This window comes from Oncorhynchus nerka, unplaced genomic scaffold, assembly GCF_034236695.1.
Source record: "Oncorhynchus nerka isolate Pitt River unplaced genomic scaffold, Oner_Uvic_2.0 unplaced_scaffold_2803, whole genome shotgun sequence".
Lineage (NCBI taxonomy): Eukaryota > Metazoa > Chordata > Actinopteri > Salmoniformes > Salmonidae > Oncorhynchus > Oncorhynchus nerka.
Genome location: NW_027038494.1, coordinates 13,338 through 31,931, shown reverse-complemented (window position 1 = coordinate 31,931; position 18,594 = coordinate 13,338). Strand labels below are relative to the sequence as shown.

The window sequence follows — 18,594 nt, the reverse complement described above, 5'->3', positions numbered from 1 at the left end:
ACCGTGGGATATGCATCAACAGAAACGTTGGGGAAATCGTCTGCGTTATCATTAACAGCAGACTCGTACATTTCCTCAGTGAAAACAATGTACTGAGCAAATGTCAAATTGGCTTCTTACCATTATTATCGTACGACGGACCACGTATTCACCCTGCACACCCTAATTGACAAACAAACAAACCAAAACAAAGGCAAAGTCTTCTCATACCATGTTGATTTCAAAAGAGCCTTCGACTCAATTTGGCATGAGGGTCTGCTATACAAATTGATGGAAAGTGGTGTTGGGGGAAGGTAGACTAGTGGTTAGAGCGTTGGCCTAGTAACCGAAAGATCGGATCCCCGAGCTGACAAGGTAAAAATCTGTCATTCTGCCCCTGAACAAGGCAGTTAACCCACTGTTCCTAGGCCGTCATTGTAAATAATAATTTGTTCATAACTGACTTGCCTAGTTAAATAAGGAGCATTGGTGGCAAATCTGATGGCTGAATGATTAAAAAAAACATCTAGCCGTTCGAGAGCACCCTTACCTGCCGATCTATAAATTATGTCTCTGTAATCTAGCATGGTCCTCTGTATCGGGGTTAGTTTTGTAGCTGGGTGCGAAAGAGGGGCGATTATGATCAAGGAAACCAGCCTGCAGATTTGATATGTGCTGCGATAAGGACAGTGTACCATCTAGCCATACTCCCAAGTACACGTATGAGGTGACTACCTCAAGCTCTAAACCCTCAGAGGTAGTAATAATACCTGTGGGAAGAGGGGCATTCTTCTTACCAAACCACATGACCTTTGTTTTGGAGGTGTTCAGAACAAGGTAGAGAGTAGATGTCGACCGATTTAATTAGGGCCGATTTTCAAGATTTCATAACAATCGGTAATCTGCATTTTTGGACACCGATTATGGCCGATTACATTGCCCTCCACGAGGAGACTGCGTGGCAGGCTGACTACCTGTTATGTGAGTGCAGCAAGGAGCCAAGGTAGGGTGCTAGCTAGCATTAAACTTATCTTATAAAAAACTATAAATCTTAACATAATCACTAGTTAAACTAGTAATATCATCAACCATGTGTAGTTATCTAGCTTGTCCTGCGTTGCATATAATCGATACGGTGCCTGTTAATTTATCATTGAATCACAGCCTACTTTGCCAAACGGATGATTTAACAAGCGCATTTGCGAAAAAAAGCACTGTCGTTGCACCAATGTGTACCTAACCATAAACATCAATGCCTTTCTTAAAATCAATACAAAAGTATATATTCAAGTATATATTTTTAAACCTGCATATTTAGTTAATATTGCCTGCTAACAAGAATTTATTTTAACTAGGGAAATTGTGTCACTTCTCTTGCGTTCTGTGCAAGCGGAGTCAGGGTATATGCAGCAGTTTGGGCCGCCTGGCTCGTTGCGAACTGTGTGAAGACCATTTCTTCCTAACAAAGACCGTCATTAATTTGCCAGAATTGTACATAATTATGACTTAACACTGAAGGTTGTGCAATGTAACAGCAATATTTAGACTTAGGGATGCCACCCGTTTGATAAAATACCGGAACAGTTCCGTATTTCACTGGAAAAAAATTACATTTTGTTTTCTAAATGATAGTTTCCGGATTTGACCATGTTAATGACCTAAGGCTCGTATTTCTGTGTTATTATAATTAAGTCTATGATTTGATAGAGCAGTCTGACTGAGTGGTGGTAGGCAGCAGCAGGCTCGTGCATTTGCCAGCAGCTCTTTGCTGTGCTTCAAGCATTGCGCTGTTTTTGACTTCAAACCTATCAACTCCTGAGATTAGGCTGGCAATACTATAAAGTACCTATTAGAACATCCAATAGTCAAAGGTATATGAAATACAAATGGTATAGAGAGAAATAGTCCTATGATAACGACAACCTAAAACTTCTTACCTGGGAATATTGAAGACATGTTAAAAGGAACCACCAGCTTTCATATGTTCTCATGTTCTGAGCAAGGAACTTAAATGTTAGCTTTTTTACATGGCACATATTGCACTTTTACTTTCTTCTCCAACACTGTTTTTGCATTATTTAAACCAAATTGACCATGTTTCATTATTTATTTGAGGCTAAATAGATTTTTATTGATGTATTAAGTTAAAATAAGTGTTCATTCAGTATTGTTGTAATGGTCATTATTAGATTTTAAATCAGAGGGTCTGCTGTCCGGACCTCTGGCAGTCTCTATGGGGGTGCCACAGGGTTCAATTCTTGGACCGACTCTCTTCTCTGTATACATCAATGAGGTCGCTCTTGCTGCTGGTGAGTCTCTGATCCACCTCTACGCAGACGACACCATTCTGTATACTTCCGGCCCTTCTTTGGACACTGTGTTAACAACCCTCCAGGCAAGCTTCAACGCCATACAACTCTCCTTCCGTGGCCTCCAATTGCTCTTAAATACAAGTAAAACTAAATGCATGCTCTTCAACCGATCGCTACCTGCACCTACCCGCCTGTCCAACATCACTACTCTGGATGGCTCTAACTTAGAATACGTGGACAACTATAAATACTTAGGTGTCTGGTTAGACTGTAAACTCTCCTTCCAGACCCATATCAAAACATCTCCAATCCAAAGTTAAATCTAGAATTGGCTTCCTATTTCGCAACAAAGCATCCTTCACTCATGCTGCCAAACATACCCTTGTAAAACTGACCATCCTACCAATCCTCGACTTTGGCGATGTCATTTACAAAATAGCCTCCAATACCCTACTCAACAAATTGGATGCAGTCTATCACAGTGCAATCCGTTTTGTCACCAAAGCCCCATATACTACCCACCATTGCGACCTGTACGCTCTCGTTGGCTGGCCCACGCTTCATACCCGTCGCCAAACCCACTGGCTCCATGTCATCTACAAGACCCTGCTAGGTAAAGTTCCCCCTTATCTCAGCTCGCTGGTCACCATAGCATCTCCCACCTGTAGCACACGCTCCAGCAGGTATATCTCTCTAGTCACCCCCAAAACCAATTCTTTCTTTGGCCGCCTCTCCTTCCAGTTCTCTGCTGCCAATGACTGGAACGAACTACAAAAATCTCAAACTGGAAACACTTATCTCCCTCACTAGCTTTAAGCACCAACTGTCAGAGCATCTTACAGATTACTGCACCTGTACATAGCCCACCAATAATTTAGCCCAAACAACTACCTCTTTCCCAACTGTATTTAATTAATTAATTTATTTTGCTCCTTTGCACCCCATTATTTTTATTTCTACTTTGCACATTCTTCCATTGCAAAACTACCATTCCAGTATTTTACTTGCTATATTGTATTTACTTTGCCACCATGGCCTTTTTTGCCTTTACCTCCCTTCTCACCTCATTTGCTCACATTGTATATAGACTTGTTTATCCTGTATTATTGACTGTATGTTTGTTTTACTCCATGTGTAACTCTGTCGTTGTATCTGTCGAACTGCTTTGCTTTATCTTGGCCAGGTCGCAATTGTAAATGAGAACTTGTTCTCAACTTGCCTACCTGGTTAAATAAAGGTGAAATAAAAAAAATATATATAAAAAAATATATATATATATACACACACACACACACACACACACAGTGGGGAGAACAAGTATTTGATACACTGCCGATTTTGCAGGTTTTCCTACTTACAAAGCATGTAGAGGTCTGTATTTTTTTTAATCATAGGTACCACTTCAACTGTGAGAGACGGAATCTAAAACAAAAATCTAGAAAATCACATTGTATGATTTTTAAGTAATTAATTTGCATTTTATTGCATGACATAAGTATTTGATACATCAGAAAAGCAGAACTTAATATTTGGTACAGAAACCTTTGTTTGCAATTACAGAGATCATACGTTTCCTGTAGTTCTTGACCAGGTTTGCACACACTGCAGCAGGGATTTTGACCCCCTTCTCCAGATCATTCAGGTTTCGGGGCTGTCGCTGGGCAATACGGACTTTCAGCTCCCTCCAAAGATTTTCTATTGGGTTCAGGTCTGGAGACTGGCTAGGCCACTCCAGGACCTTCAGATGCTTCTTACGGAGCCACTCCTTAGTTGCCCTGGCTGTGTGTTTCGGGTCGTTGTCATGCTGGAAGACCCAGCCACGACCCATCTTCAATGCTCTTACTGAGGGAAAGAGGTTGTTGGCCAAGATCTCGCGGTACATGGCCCCAACCATCCTCTCCTCAATACGGTGCAGTCGTCCTGTCCTCTTTGCAGAAAAGCATTCCCAAAAAATGATGTTTCCACCACGTGCTTCATGGCTGGGATGGTCTTCTTGGTGTTGTACTCATCCTTCTTCCTCCAAACACGGCGAGCGGCGTTTAGAACAAAAAGCTCTAGTTTTGTCTCAGACCACATGACCTTCTCCCATTCCTCCTCTGGATCATCCAGATGGTCATTGGCAAACTTCAGACGGGCCTGGACATGCGCTGGCTTGAGCAGGGGGACCTTGCGTGTGCCGCAGTATTTTAATCCATGACTGCGTAGAGTCTTATGAATGGTTTTCTTTGAGACTGTGGTCCCAGCTCTCTTCAGGTCATTGACTAGGTCCTGCTGTGTAGTTCTGGGCTGATCCCTCACCTTCCTCATGATCATTGATGCCCCACGAGGTGAGATCTTGCATGGAGCCCCAGACCGATGGTGATTGACCGTCATCTTGAACTTCTTCCATTTTCTAATAACTGTGCCAACAGTGATTGCCTTCTCACCAAGCTGCTTGCCTATTGTCCTGTAGCTCATCCCAGCCTTGTGCAGGTCTACAATGTTATCCCTGATGTCCTTACACAGCTCTCTAGTCTTGGCCATTGTGGAGAGGTTGGAGTCTGTTTGATTGAGTGTGTGGACAGGTGTGTTTTATACAGGTAACGAGTTCAAACAGGTGCAGTTAATACAGGTAATGAGAGTGGAGAACAGGAGGGCTTCTTAAAGAAAAACTAACAGGTCTGTGAGAGCCGGAATTCTTACTGGTTGGTAGGTGATCAAATACTTATGTCATGCAATAAAATGCAAATTAATTACTTAAAAATCATACGATGTGATTTTTATTTTATTTTTGCCTTCGATTCCGTCTCTCACAGTTCAAGTGTACCTATGATAAAATGACAGACCTCTACATGCTTTTTAAGTAGGGAAAACCTGCAAAACCGGCAGTGTATCAAGTAATTGTTCTCCCCACTGTGTGTGTGTGAGTGAATATATCTTGGCCGATTTAATCGGTATCTGCTTTTTGGTCCTCCAATAATCGGTATCTGCGTTGAAAAATCATAATCGGTCAACCTCTAGAGAGCTTTTTGAAAACTAAAGGCTTTGTTGTAGAGCATTTAACACAATCTGGGGAGAGGCCAGCTGAGTATTAGACTGTCATCTGCATATAAATGAATGAGAGAGCTTCTTACTGCCTGAGCTATGTTGTTGATGTATATTGAGAAGAGCCTGGGGCCTAGGATCGAGCCTTGGGGTACTCCCTTGGTGACAGGCAGTGGCTGAGAGAGCAGATCTTCAAACCTTTATACACTGCACTCTTTGAGAGAGGAAGTTAACAAACCAGGCCAAAGACCCCTCAGAGACACCAATACTACTTAGCCAGCCCACAAGAATGGAATGGTCTACCGTATCAAAGCTTTGGCCAAGTCAATAAAAATAGCAGCACAACATTGCTTAGAATCAAGGGCAATGGTGACATCATTGAGGACCTTTTTAAGGTTGCAGTGACACATCCATAACCTGAGCTGAAACCAGATTGCATACCCGAGAGAATACTATAGACATTAAGAAAGCCAGTCAGTTGATTATTATCGTTTTCCCAACACTTTTGATAAACAGGGCAAAATAGAAATAGGCCTATAACAGTTTGGATCAGATTGATCTCCCCTTTAAATAAAGGATGAACCGTGAAAAGAGACAGGCTTGGCGATGATAGGGGCAGTAGGCCTAAAGAAGAAAGGGTCGAAACCATCTGACCCAGATGTTCTTTTGGGGTCAAGTTTAAGGAGCTCCTTCAGCACCTCGGACTCCGTGACTGCCTGCATGGAGAAACTTTGTTGTGGGGCAGAGGAAAAAGGGAGAAGCATCAGAGATAGTCGCATTAGAAGGGGTGGGAGATGAGGAAATGTTGGACGGGCAATGAGGCATGGCTGAGTCATAGGAATCCTGACTTAATGAAGTGGTGATTAAAGAGCTCAGCCATGTGCGTCTTGTCAGTAACAACCACATCATCAACATTAAGGGACATGGGCAGCTGTGAGGAGGAGGGTTTATTCTCCATATCTTTAACTGTTTTCCAGACCTTCTTGGGGCTTAGACCCATAGAGAGAGAACTGCTCCTTAAAGTAACTAACTTTGGCCTTCCAGATAGCCTGAGTGCACTTATTTCTCATTTGCCTGAACGAGAGCCCGTCAGCCTGAGTATGCGTGTGCCGAGCCTTTCGCCTAATGCAATTCTTGAGGTGGAGTAACTGCAAGATCACGTTTGGACCAGGTGCTGAACCTGTTTTTAATTCTGATTTTCTTTGTGTGCGTGTTTGTTAACAATACCACTGAAAATATCAAAAAAGAAAGTCCAAGCGTCTTCGACAGGGGATCAAGCAGATTATATACCATTTTAGAGGCCAGTGCATGAAGACTTGCTCATTTAAAGTTTTTTAGCTAGCGTCTATGACACATCAGGACAGGTTGTTTCACTGACCAGTCATTGCGAACACAGGCTGTAAAACAGTGTTCATTAAGGTCATTACAGAAAACACCAGACTGATACCTATCAGGATTATTTATGAGGATAACATTGAGGAGAGTTGCCTTTTCTGGGTGTTTGGAGTCATACCTTGTGGGATTGGTAATAATCTGAGAAAGATTTAGGGAGTCCCATTGCTTTAGGACGGTGGTTTAAGCATGTCTTAGGGCAGTTAGGGTACAGTCCGGTGCTGATGGAGGACGATAGCACCCAGCAACAGTCCAAAAAAAGCAATTTGAAAGTTTTAATGCTTAAAACCAGCAAATCAAATTGTTCTGAGACAGACTTGGTGGAGACAACCGAGCACTGAAGGTGATCCTTGGTAAAGATTGCCATTCCCCCACCTTTGGAAGATCTGTATTGCCAAAAAAGGTTATAAGCAGAAAGGTTAACCATCAGTATTCAAAACACTCTTCCTTAACCACGTCTCATTAATGACCAACACATCTGGAGCTGTGAACCCACACTTTCAATTGATACATTTTAGGTAATAAGCTTCTAGTGTTAACGTGCAGAAAACCCAGGCTTTTACAAGAGCAGAAATCAGTGAAACAGATAGCAGAGCACAAATCAGAATTGGGGCTAGCAACAGTAGATGGGCCAGGGTGTACATGCACATTTCCAGATATCATCAACCGTAATACAATCAAGGCACGGCAGAGGACAGGGAGAGCTCTGCAGTGCTGATTTATGACATCTGAATGTGCATCAGATGGCAACAAGATCCTATTGTACAGCAATTTCATCAGGTAACATGAATGCAAAGCCGGCGAGAGGTGGTTAGAATAGGATGGAAGGTCAAAAGAGTCCCGAGTGTGGGAACAAACAGTCTGTCCCACGGTTTGGTAAAGAAAGTTTGTAATCAACAAAGCATGCAGGAGTCATGAGGCAAATAGAAAAATGCACAAGATAAAAAATGGGTACCTGTACCAGACAGGGGGAGACAGGACAGGGGGAGACGGGCCAGGGCAGACGGTGAACAGATCGGCAGGTGGAATCCAAGCAGCATTGCAGCAGGCAACGGGAGTAGGTGTCACACCCACTTGGGGGAAGCTTTTATTTCTGTAGGCAGATTTCTTGTAGAAAATGCCAGGGAATGGTCTTTGAACAGCAGGAGGGGGCTTCAAAGGGCGCTTCAAATATTCCTGCCACTTGTTGTGCCCAAAGGCCTCGACACCTTTTACTTCACACCTCAGTGCTAATTGAAGTTGTATTTGGTCTGTCCTTGCAAGCCTGGCAGCCTTAACTCAGCAGTCAGTCCCCATAAAGTAAAATATCATTAATGTAGTTTTTTCTTATTGGCTTTCAAAATATCATCAGACCAAACACTACTCACTTAGTTCCAGGTTGGACGGTATCCTCAGGTCTCTGCTGTTTGTTTGCTAGAGCACCCTCCATAAAGCTTGGAAAAAGGAAACCTTGGTAGCAGTAATCTCTCTGGTTAATTTTGGTCAAAATTAGGGTTTCGGTTCGAAGACCATGCTGTGGAGGGTAGCATCCTGCTTATGTCCCTGCCGAAAAATCAAAGTTTATCTAACTCCAAGTCTGTCCTTTTGTAAAAAAACATGTTGAAAAATGTGAGAGCTCACATGCAGCTGTCTCTCTCTCACAGTAGTCATTGGGTTTCTGTGTGACTATAGGGAGGACCATCCCGACCTGGTGGAGAGCATGGCAAAGAAAGGTTCTAATGTGCCAGAGAAACCCAGGACGCCTCAGCAGCTATGGTACAGTCACGAGAAGAAGGCCTTCCTCAAAACACACGCAGACGTGAGTTATGCTTTTCAAGACCGTTTGTTAGCACCTTCAAAACCACAATGTTGACACTCAATGCTAACATGCTAAAGTTGAACTATGTCCATCTGAAGCAACGTATATGTTCTTGAAACTATAATATCTGTTACTAGGCGACCACCAAAGACATTAAAGACAGTCTTGGGAAGCAGTGGACACAGCTGTCAGACAAAAAGAGACTTAAGTGGATTGCCAAGTCCCTGGAGATGCACAAAGCATATGAGGTGAGAGCATCCTCAAATATGAGGCACAAGACTCTGAAGATGGCCAAATTACTGCCTGACTTGGGTATTTCCAAGAGTGTTAATTGATTTTTAACCGGTGACCCCTGTTTATTTTCCACAGGAGGTGATGAAGGGCTTCATTGAGACTCACCCAGAGCTCAACATGAGCAACGAGGACATTGTCAAGTCCACCCTTACCAAGGCTGAGAGACATCTGAAGGACAAATCTGATGGCAGGCCAGACAAACCACCCCCGTGAGTACTAATCCACACCAGCACACTTTTAATCTTACCACTGGGTGATCACACTGTTAACTGGACATGGTGACGAGGGTTGTGACCGTGTTGTGTATTCTGTGTGTGTTTTAGGAATGGTTACTCCATGTTCTGTGCTGAGTTGATGTCCAGTATGAAGGATGTGCCCAGTACAGAGCGCATGGTCATGTGCAGCCAGCAGTGGAAGCTGCTGAAACAGAACGAGAAGGACGGCTACCAGAAACGCTGCGAGCAGGTCTGTACTTCACTAGCAGGTGGACTGTTCACTCCAATGTTGACTTTTTGGACATACTGTCAGAAGTCCTAAGTGCTCAACTTTTCACAATTCTGTTTTTCAGAGAAAGAAAGAATACGAAGTCGAGATGAACCGGTTTCTTTGTGTAAGTTTGTTTTTCTACATGTATGTGTGTGTCTATATACAGTTGAATTTGGACGTTTACATACACTGACACAGAACCCAAACCGGCTGCGCGCGTGTGCCATCGTGCATAAATGAATTTTGTCCCCCCACACCAAACGTGATCACGACACGCAGGTTAAAACATCAAAACAAACTCTGAACCAATTACATTAATTTGGGGACAGGTCGAAAAGCATAAAACATGTATGGCAATTTAGCTAGCTTGCACTTGCTAGCTAATTTGTCCTATTTAGCTAGTTTGCTGTTACTAGCTAATTTGTCCTATTTAGCTAGCTTGCACTTGCTAGCTAATTTGTCCTATTTAGCTAGCTTGCTGTTACTAGCTAATTTGTCCAGGGATATAAACATTGAGTTATTGTACCATAAATGCACAAGGTCCGCCACTCCGACAATTAATCCACACATAAAACGGTCAACCGAATCGTTTCTAGTCATCTCTCCTCCTTCCAGGCTTTTTCCATCTTTGAACTTATATGGTGATTGGCATCTATTATTATCGTATTACCACGGCGACCGGCAACACAGTTCCTCTTTCAATCACCCACGTGGGTATAACCAATGAGGAGATGGCATGTGAGTACCTGCTTCTATAAGCCAGCAGCATTCCACCCTGCATCCCACTGCTGGCTTGCTTCTGAAGCTAAGCAGGGTTGGTCCCTGGATGGGAGACCAGATGCTGCTGGAAGTGGTGTTGGAGGGCCAGTAGAGGGCACTCTTTCCTCTGGTCTAAAAAATATTCCAATGCCCCAGGGCAGTGATTGGGGACACTGCTCTGTGTAGGGTGCTGTCTTTCGGATGGGACGTTAAATGGGTGTCCTGACTCTCTGAGATCATTAAAGGTCCCATGGAACTTATCGTAAGAGTAGGGGTGTTAACCTCGGTGTCCTGGCTAAATTCCCAAGCTGTCCCTCATACCATCATGGTCACCTAACCATCCCCAGCTTACAATTGGCTCATTCATCCCCCTCCTCTCCCCTGTAACTATTCCCCAGGTCATTGCTGTAAATGAGAATGCCTTCTCAGTCAACTTACCTGGTACAATATATACAGTGGGGAGAACAAGTATTTGATACACAGCTGATTTTGCAGGTTTTCCAACTTACAAAGCATGTAGAGGTCTGTACTTTTTATCATAGGTACACTTGAACTGTGAGAGACGGAATCTAAAACAAAAATCCAGAAAATCACATTGTATGATTTTTAAGTAATTAATTTGCATTTTATTGCATGACATAAGTATTTGATCACCTACCAACCAGTAAGAATTCCGTCTCTCACAGACCTGTTAGTTTTTCTTTAAGAAGCCCTCCTGTGCTCCACTCATTACCTTTATTAACTGCACCTGTTTGAACTCGTTACCTGTATAAAAGACACCTGTCCACACACTCAATCAAACAGACTCCAACCTCTCCACAATGGCCAAGACTAGAGAGCTGTGTAAGGACATCAGGGATAAAATTGTAGACCTGCACAAGGCTGGGATGGGCTACAGGACAATAGGCAAGCAGCTTGGTGAGAAGGCAACAACTGTTGGCGCAATTATTAGAAAATGGAAGAAGTTCAAGATGACGGTCAATCACTCTCGGTCTGGGGCTCCATGCAAGCTCTCACCTTGTGGGGCATCAGTGATCATGAGGAAGGTGAGGGATCAGCCCAGAACTACATGGCAGGACTTGGTCAATGACCTGAAGAGAGCTGGGACCACAGTCTCAAAGAAAACCATTAGTAACACACTACGCCGCCATCGATTAAAATCCTGCAGCGCACACAAGGTCCCCCTGCTCAAGCCAGCGCATGTCCAGGCTCATCTGAAGTTTGTCAATGACCATCTGGATGATCCAGAGAAGGAATGGGAGAAGGTCATGTGGTCTGATGAGACAAAAATAGAGCTTTTTGGTCTAAACTCCACTCGCTGTGTTTGGAGGAAAAAGAAGGATGAGTACAACCCCAAGAACACCATCCCAACTGTGAAGCATGGAGGTGGAAACATCATTCTTTGGGGATGCTTTTCTGCAAAGGGGACAGGACGACTGCACAGTATTGAGGGGAGGATGGATGGGGCCATGTATCACGAGATCTTGGCCAACAACCTCCTTCCCTCAGTAAGAGCATTGAAGATGGGTCGTGGCTGGGTCTTCCAGCATGACAACGACCCGAAACACACAGCCAGGGCAACTAAAGAGTGGCTCCGTAAGAAGCATCTCAAGGTCCTGGAGTGGCCTAGCCAGTCTCCAGACCTGAACCCAATAGAAAATCTTTGGAGGGAGCTGAAAGTCCGTATTGCCCAGCGACAGCCCCGAAACCTGAAGGATCTGGAGAAGGTCTGTATGGAGGAGTGGGCCAAAATCCCTGCTGCAGTGTGTGCAAACCTGGTCAAGAACTACAGGAAACGTATGATCTCTGTAATTGCAAACAAAGGTTTCTGTACCAAATATTAAGTTCTGCTTTTCTGATGTATCAAATACTTATGTCATGCAATAAAATGCAAATTAATTACTTAAAAATCATACAATGTGAACTTCTGGATTTTTGTTTTAGATTCCGTCTCTCACAGTTGAAGTGTACCTATGATAAAAATGACAGACCTCTACATGCGCAATAATTAAATTACATAGATTTCTACATTTATTTTGCAACGCTCACGCACGCGACGCTTGCGGTGTAGTCAGGGTATTAGGTTGGAGACATTAACTTGTTTTTCAACCACTCCACAAATTTCTTGTTAACAAACTATAGTTTTGGCAAGTCGGTTAGGACATCTACTTTGCGCATGACACAAGTAATTTTTCCAACAATTGTTTACAGACAGATTATTTCACTTATAAATTCACTATCACAATTCCAGTGGTTCAGAAATTAACATACACTAAGTTGACTGACTTTAAACCGCTTGGAGAATTCATGGCTTTAGAAGCTTCTGATAGGCTATTTGACATAATTTGAGTCAATTGGATGTTGCACCTGTGGATGTATTTCAAGGCCTACCTTCAAACTCAGTGCCTCTTTGCTTGACATCATGGGAGAATCAAAAGAAATCAGCCAAGACTTAAAAAAAAAATGTGTAGACCTCCACAAGTCTGGTTCATCCTTGGGAGCAATTTCCAAATGCCTGAAGGTACCACATTCATCTGTACAAACAATAGTACGCAAGTATAAACACCAAGGGACCATGCAGCCATCAAACCGCTCAGAAAGGAGACGCGTTCTGTCTCCCTTAGAGATTAACGTACTTTGGTGCGAAAAGTGCAAATCAATTTTGAAACAACAGCAAAGGACCGTGTGAAGATGCTGGAGGAAACCGGTACAAATGTATGTATATCCACAGTAAAACGAGTCCTATATCGACATAACCTGAAAGGCCGCTCAGCAAGGAAGAAGCCACTGCTCCAAAACCGCCATAACAAAGCCAGACTATGGTTTGCAACTGCACATGGGGACAAAGATTGTACTTTTTGGAGAAATGTCCGCTGGTCTGATGAAACAAAAATATAACTGTTTGGCCACAATGACCCGAAGAACACCATCCCAACCATGAAGCACGGGGGTGGCAGCATGATGTTGTGGGGGTGCTTTGCTGCAGGAGGGACTGGTGCACTTCACAAAATAGATGGAATCATGAGGCTGGAAAATGATGTGGATATATTGAAGCAACATCTCAAGACATCAGTCAGGAAGTTAAAACTTGGTCGCAAATGGGTCTTCCAAATCAATGATACCAAGCATACTTCTAAAGTTGTAGCAAAATGGCTTAAGGACAAGAAAGTCAAGGTATTGGAGTGGCCATCACAAAGCCCTGACCTCTTATAGAAAATTTGTGGGCAGAACTGAAATAGCGTGTGCGAGCAAGGAGGCCTGCAAACCTGACTCAGTTACACCAGCTCTGTCAGGAGGAATGGACCAAAATTCACCCGACTTATTGTGGGAAGCTTATGGAAGGCTACCCAAAACATTTGACCCAAGTTAAACAATTTAAAGGCAATGCTACCAAATACTAATTGAGTGTATGTAAACTTCTGACCCACTGGGAATGTGATGAAAGAAATAAAAGCTGAAATAAATCTTTCTCTCTACTATTATTCTGACATTTCACATTCTTAAAATAACGTGTTGATCCTAACTGACCTAAAACAAGGAATTTTTACTGGGATTAAATGTCAGGAATTGTGAAACTGAGTTTAAATGTATTTGGCTAAGGTGTATGTAAACATCCAACTTCAACTGTATCTAGTAAATGAGAGCAGAGGCAGTATGTATGTTATTTACTCAGTGTCTGTCTGCAGAGTATATCAGAGGAGGAGCAGCAGCGTGTGCTGGGGGAGCAGAAGATGATTGGCTTTAAGAAGGGCAGCGGGGGCAGCAAAAAGAAGAGCAGAGCAAAGGTAAGTCCCACAATGCATCAGTATCACTCACCTCATCAGCTCCACATATTTCACAATAACAATCATAAGGAAGTATGAAATGGAGAGAACTAATTTGATCAATCTCAGACAAAATAGATATTGACTGTAGTATGCATTATTTCAGAGGGGATCAATAAAGTTGTATTGAATTGAAAAAAGCTCCCATCGCTTACATTGCAGCCTAGCCAAGAGAAGCCCAAAAGGCCCATCTCGGCCATGTTCATCTTCTCTGAAGAGAAACGACCCAAGCTGCAGCAAGAGCGACCAGACCTGTCCGACAGTGAGCTCACCAGGCTGCTGGCACGCATGTGGAACGAGCTCTCAGATAAGAAGAAGGTACACACCCCAGTTTAATACACACTACCATAGTGCAGCTGAGGGAGGGTTCTGAGGAGTAAGATGCAGTATATAAATATCTATGGTATAGAATAAAATGCAGTACAATGCATGACCGCATCAATTATATGGCATCGGCTTGTGTCGCTGAAAGGGGATTTCTGGTTTCAGCCTCTACCTGTGATTGTTAACTAAATAACTGACGTTGTCTTCCCCCTGTAGGAGAAGTACAAGCGCCTTGAGACTGTCCTGAAGGCAGAGTCTGTGAAGAAGGGACAAGAGGAACGCAGCCGGCTGCCAGACACCCCCAAGACTGCACAGGACATCTGGCAGCAGAGCGTCATAGGAGACTACCTGGCCAGGTTCAAGGTGGGTGACACAACTATGGCCTTGGATCAGGACTGCCTTTTTAAAGCATGTTAACTGCTTCTCCCCTTGTCCTGACTATCTACCTCATTCCTCCTGTGCTTTACAGAACGACCGGCCAAAAGCCCAGAAAGCCATGGAAGCCACTTGGAACACCATGGAGAAGAAGGAGAAGATCATGTGGATTAAGAAGGCAGCTGAGGACCAGAAACGATACGAGGTAAGTGGAATCCAATGTGTCAAAGGCAGAGGCCCCAGAAATGTAAGTGTCCATTGAAACTTACTGGCACTCTTTTTGCTGACAGAGGGAGCTGAGTGAGATGCGCTCTCCTGCAACCATCATTGCCTCAGGGAAGAAGATGAAATTTGACGGTGAACCCAAGAAACCCCCATCGTGAGTGTATTTCTGATGGAGTGCTTCTGTCTGTGTTTTTGATAAACTTACTTTACTGTGTTCTTCTATAACTATATTGATCTAGGATTTGTAAACGTACCTTTCAGGAATGGCTACCAGAAGTTCTCTCAGGAGATGCTGTCCAATGGAGAGCTGAACCACCTCCCTATGAAGGAGCGCATGGGGGAGATCGGGGGCCGCTGGCAGAGGCAGCCCCAGAAGGAGAAGGACCGCTACAAAAAGATCGCTGAGGAGAAACAGAAGCTGTACAAAGTAGAGCTGGAGCGGTGGCTGGCGGTATGCCATATTTGATTTGTTGCAGACACTAAGTGCATTGAACATCCTAGAAATTGTGTGCCTGTAATGACCTGACGAATTTGAATGTCCCTGCTTTCACAGAGCTTGTCCTCACAAGAAAGAAATGTGTACAAGGAGTACAACTCACAAGTAAGTCGTCCATGCTATTCTATTAGGCCTTAAAATGAGTGTTATCACAAACTCTCCCTGTTGTTGCTGGCAAATTAACATGTAAACAAACTGAGTGTTAATCTTAATCTCCTATTGTCTTCCTCAGAAAAGAAAAACCCCAGTGAAACCAGGAGGCACTGCAGCCAAAGTTAAGGCCAAGGTAATCAAGAAGTCGGTAAGTCCCAGCTCTGTTCAGTTTATCATTACCACTCTACTTTTACTACTCTGCTCTAAGTCAAACATCATTCATCTCTGACAATCAATCTTCCCCCAGGACACAGAGGAGGATGATGATGATGACGAGGAGGAAGAGAAGGAGGCTGCCTCATCAGATAACGATTCTTCCAGTGCCGAGGACAGTGAGGAGGAAGATGATGATGACGATGTTAGTTTTCAGACTTGTGTGAAATTCATCATTGCTGTTGGAAATTATAATGGTGCCCTAGACTGACATGACATGAGGCTAATGATCTTGTTGTGCGACACCTCTTCTTGCAGAATGAGGAAGATGACGATAATGATGATGATGAGGCGGAAGATAAAGAGAACAAGTCGGAGGGGAGTAGCAGCAGTGACTCGAGCTCAGTGGAGACATCGGACTCTGATTCAGACTGAAACTGGTCTATGGTGACCCAAGAGAGACTGAGCAGCGCTGAGCCAAGAGTTCAGGGAGCGCTGCTAATGTGCTGGACCTGCTCTCCTCACAACCCACCACCAGAGGGAGCTCCTGCCCCACCATGTCCATTTCTCACTCGCTTTCTCTCTTCTGTGTTTCTTCATTGTTGTTCTGTACAAGGAGGGTGAAGACCCTAACACCACCACATCATGTCCTTCATCTGTTATTCCTCCAACCCTGCCTTGACCTGCTCAGCCCACACAGCGCTGGGTTCAGGTGGGGACATTTGGCTTCCTTTCTATATTCTGTGACTAATAGGTTTCTATTAGCTTTTTTTGGTGTGACTTGATTTTGGCCCCATCCTGTTTTGTCAGTGTCTGTCAGATGCTAGAGGCCACGGTTGTGAAGGGGGGAGCGGGGAGTTGTGAACAGGCCTCCGAGAGCCAAAGAACCTATTTGTCTGTGGGATTATTTTGGAGTGGGGGGTGCAGGGGACCAAATAATTGCACTCTTGAGAATGTTTCCTTTAGTCTTTTGTTCTTCAGCGCCTCTCAACTTTCTTCCTGCTCTCAATGTGTATTTTTTAATTATTAGGTTCTTAACGAGGTGGTATCTTCAGGAAAAATTAAGCCATTATGAATGTCTATTGTTGTTGCTGGAAATTTAGAGGAGATGTATTCATCCACAGTTTTAGTTATATTTGGATGCATTTAGAAAAATGGCTTTTGCCTGTCTTTGACAGGTGTTCAAGTTCAAAGGTGACTGACAGTCTATTTATTTATGCTACATAGAAATGCGTCCAAGCTTTTTTGGGGGACAATTTCAAGGGTCTTTGTGGAGCAAGTCCAAGACAATTCTGTTTGACTCATGTTGGTTCTCATGTTGATTTTTCAGTTTAGATTTGTTCATCCACTGGCCTGTTGAACAGAATAAATAATGAATGTTTCTTAGTGGTATCAAAGGAATATATCGTTTACCGATTAAGAGTTTTTGCTTGCCACTCTTACAGAGTAGTTATTTTTGCCCGGACTGCAGATATGAGATTTAATTCCAAACAGACTATGTTGTACAATTTAATATTGGTTTTGATTTCTTCCTTGAACCACTGTTTTACACTTCTATTTGATCTAAAGCTGATTTAATGAATTTGTTTTAATAATGTCGAGGGCTGTGGTCAGTTCCATTTGAAATCTGGGATAGATTGAAATGGATCCATTTAGTTCTTTTAAATAAAATACAATTGACCCCAACCCTGATATTATTTTTAGTCGAAGTATCCCAAAAAAGCTTTGCACTTAATGTAAGCCTGTCCCATGCTTACTGTGGTCAACAGTCAACTGTTCAGCCCCTTCATGTGTTTGTGTGACAGCGACTGCATTGGTGTGTGCTGTCTGCATCCTGTGGTTGACTGTGGCTTCAATTATCTACCCTTCTCCATGTGTGTACTTCTCCACTCCCCAAGGATTAAAAAACATTTGCTTGGTGAGAGAATGGGCTAGACTGTGTTCCTAAAAAAAAATTCTTACACCAGTCGCATGCTTTTAAATCCTTGAGGGGCAGTGAACGAGTTTGCACTTAGGGGAGAAGGGTACAGAACCCGACTGCAATCTGTGAAGGATGTATGTGCCTGCACGGTATAGGAGGCACTTCTCATCCCATTACCACACAAACACCTTGATGTAGATTTTTTAAATGCCCTTTTCTCAAAATGATTGAAGCTGAGTCATGTGTGGTCCTGTTGGTTACCAGCACAAGGACAGATGCGTTAGACGACCCACTGGACTGGTTATGTCATAAGTTTAGCTTGTTTCCAGGGCAGTACAATGGGTTAACAATGGCCCCAATTTTAAATGGGACTGAGTTAGTCCATTTCTAAATCTCATAATTGTTGACTGAATAACACCAGCATGGTGGGCTATATATGATTTGGTGAAGGGAATGTGGGAAATGTTATGGAGGGTGGGATACTGGATTCGGGAAAGGGATTTGGGGAAAGGTGTTGCCAATGGGGATACGACATACATGTTGTATGGTATTTGTAAATATTGCTTTTTTTGTATTGTGTGGAATTACTTTGATTTGTAGTTTGATTTATTTGGCCAAGTCTTGTCAGTGGCTCCGTCGGAGGTGTGAGTCCATTGCTTGCAGGGGAAACGTTTTTGATTGTGTTTGTCCGTTTTAGTTATCTCTCCCCATGTTGGTTTCTTTGTATAAATGACTAAATGAGAACGGCTTTACAGATTTGTACTGCTGATCATTTGACACATTTTTGATGTTTTCTATAGCGGAGGGTGTTATGTCCCTGCTATTTAAGCATTTGGCAAATAAACTTGGTCTTTAATAAAGTATACATATTGCATTCATTCTTTTTTTTACAAAGGATTGTAGGTGTTATGTGATGGATGTTGAAGACAATTGCCTACTGATAATGGACCACAAATAATTTGTTCGAAATGCCGACCAAACAATAGTGTCCTAAATAAATGGATAAATTAGAATTTCGTCAGATACTTACAACTAGCTGTACCCTAATCTGTGATTTGGTTGTTTCATGAGAACTAATC

General features: G+C 43.1%; 1 protein-coding gene across 1 annotated transcript; it reads left to right on the top strand.

Annotated features, from left to right (window-relative positions):
- The first annotated feature begins 8,297 nt into the window (after positions 1 to 8,297).
- Positions 8,298 to 18,378, top strand: LOC115104330 (nucleolar transcription factor 1-like). Its single transcript, XM_065014520.1, has 15 exons — positions 8,298 to 8,505; positions 8,643 to 8,753; positions 8,875 to 9,008; positions 9,123 to 9,264; positions 9,368 to 9,409; positions 13,731 to 13,829; positions 14,031 to 14,186; positions 14,409 to 14,555; positions 14,662 to 14,772; positions 14,858 to 14,946; positions 15,054 to 15,243; positions 15,346 to 15,393; positions 15,521 to 15,589; positions 15,689 to 15,799; positions 15,913 to 18,378. Exons 1-15 carry the CDS (start codon positions 8,407 to 8,409, stop codon positions 16,027 to 16,029), a joined length of 1,665 nt encoding a protein of 554 aa, XP_064870592.1. The 5' UTR covers positions 8,298 to 8,406; the 3' UTR covers positions 16,030 to 18,378.
- Positions 18,379 to 18,594: the final 216 nt, after the last annotated feature.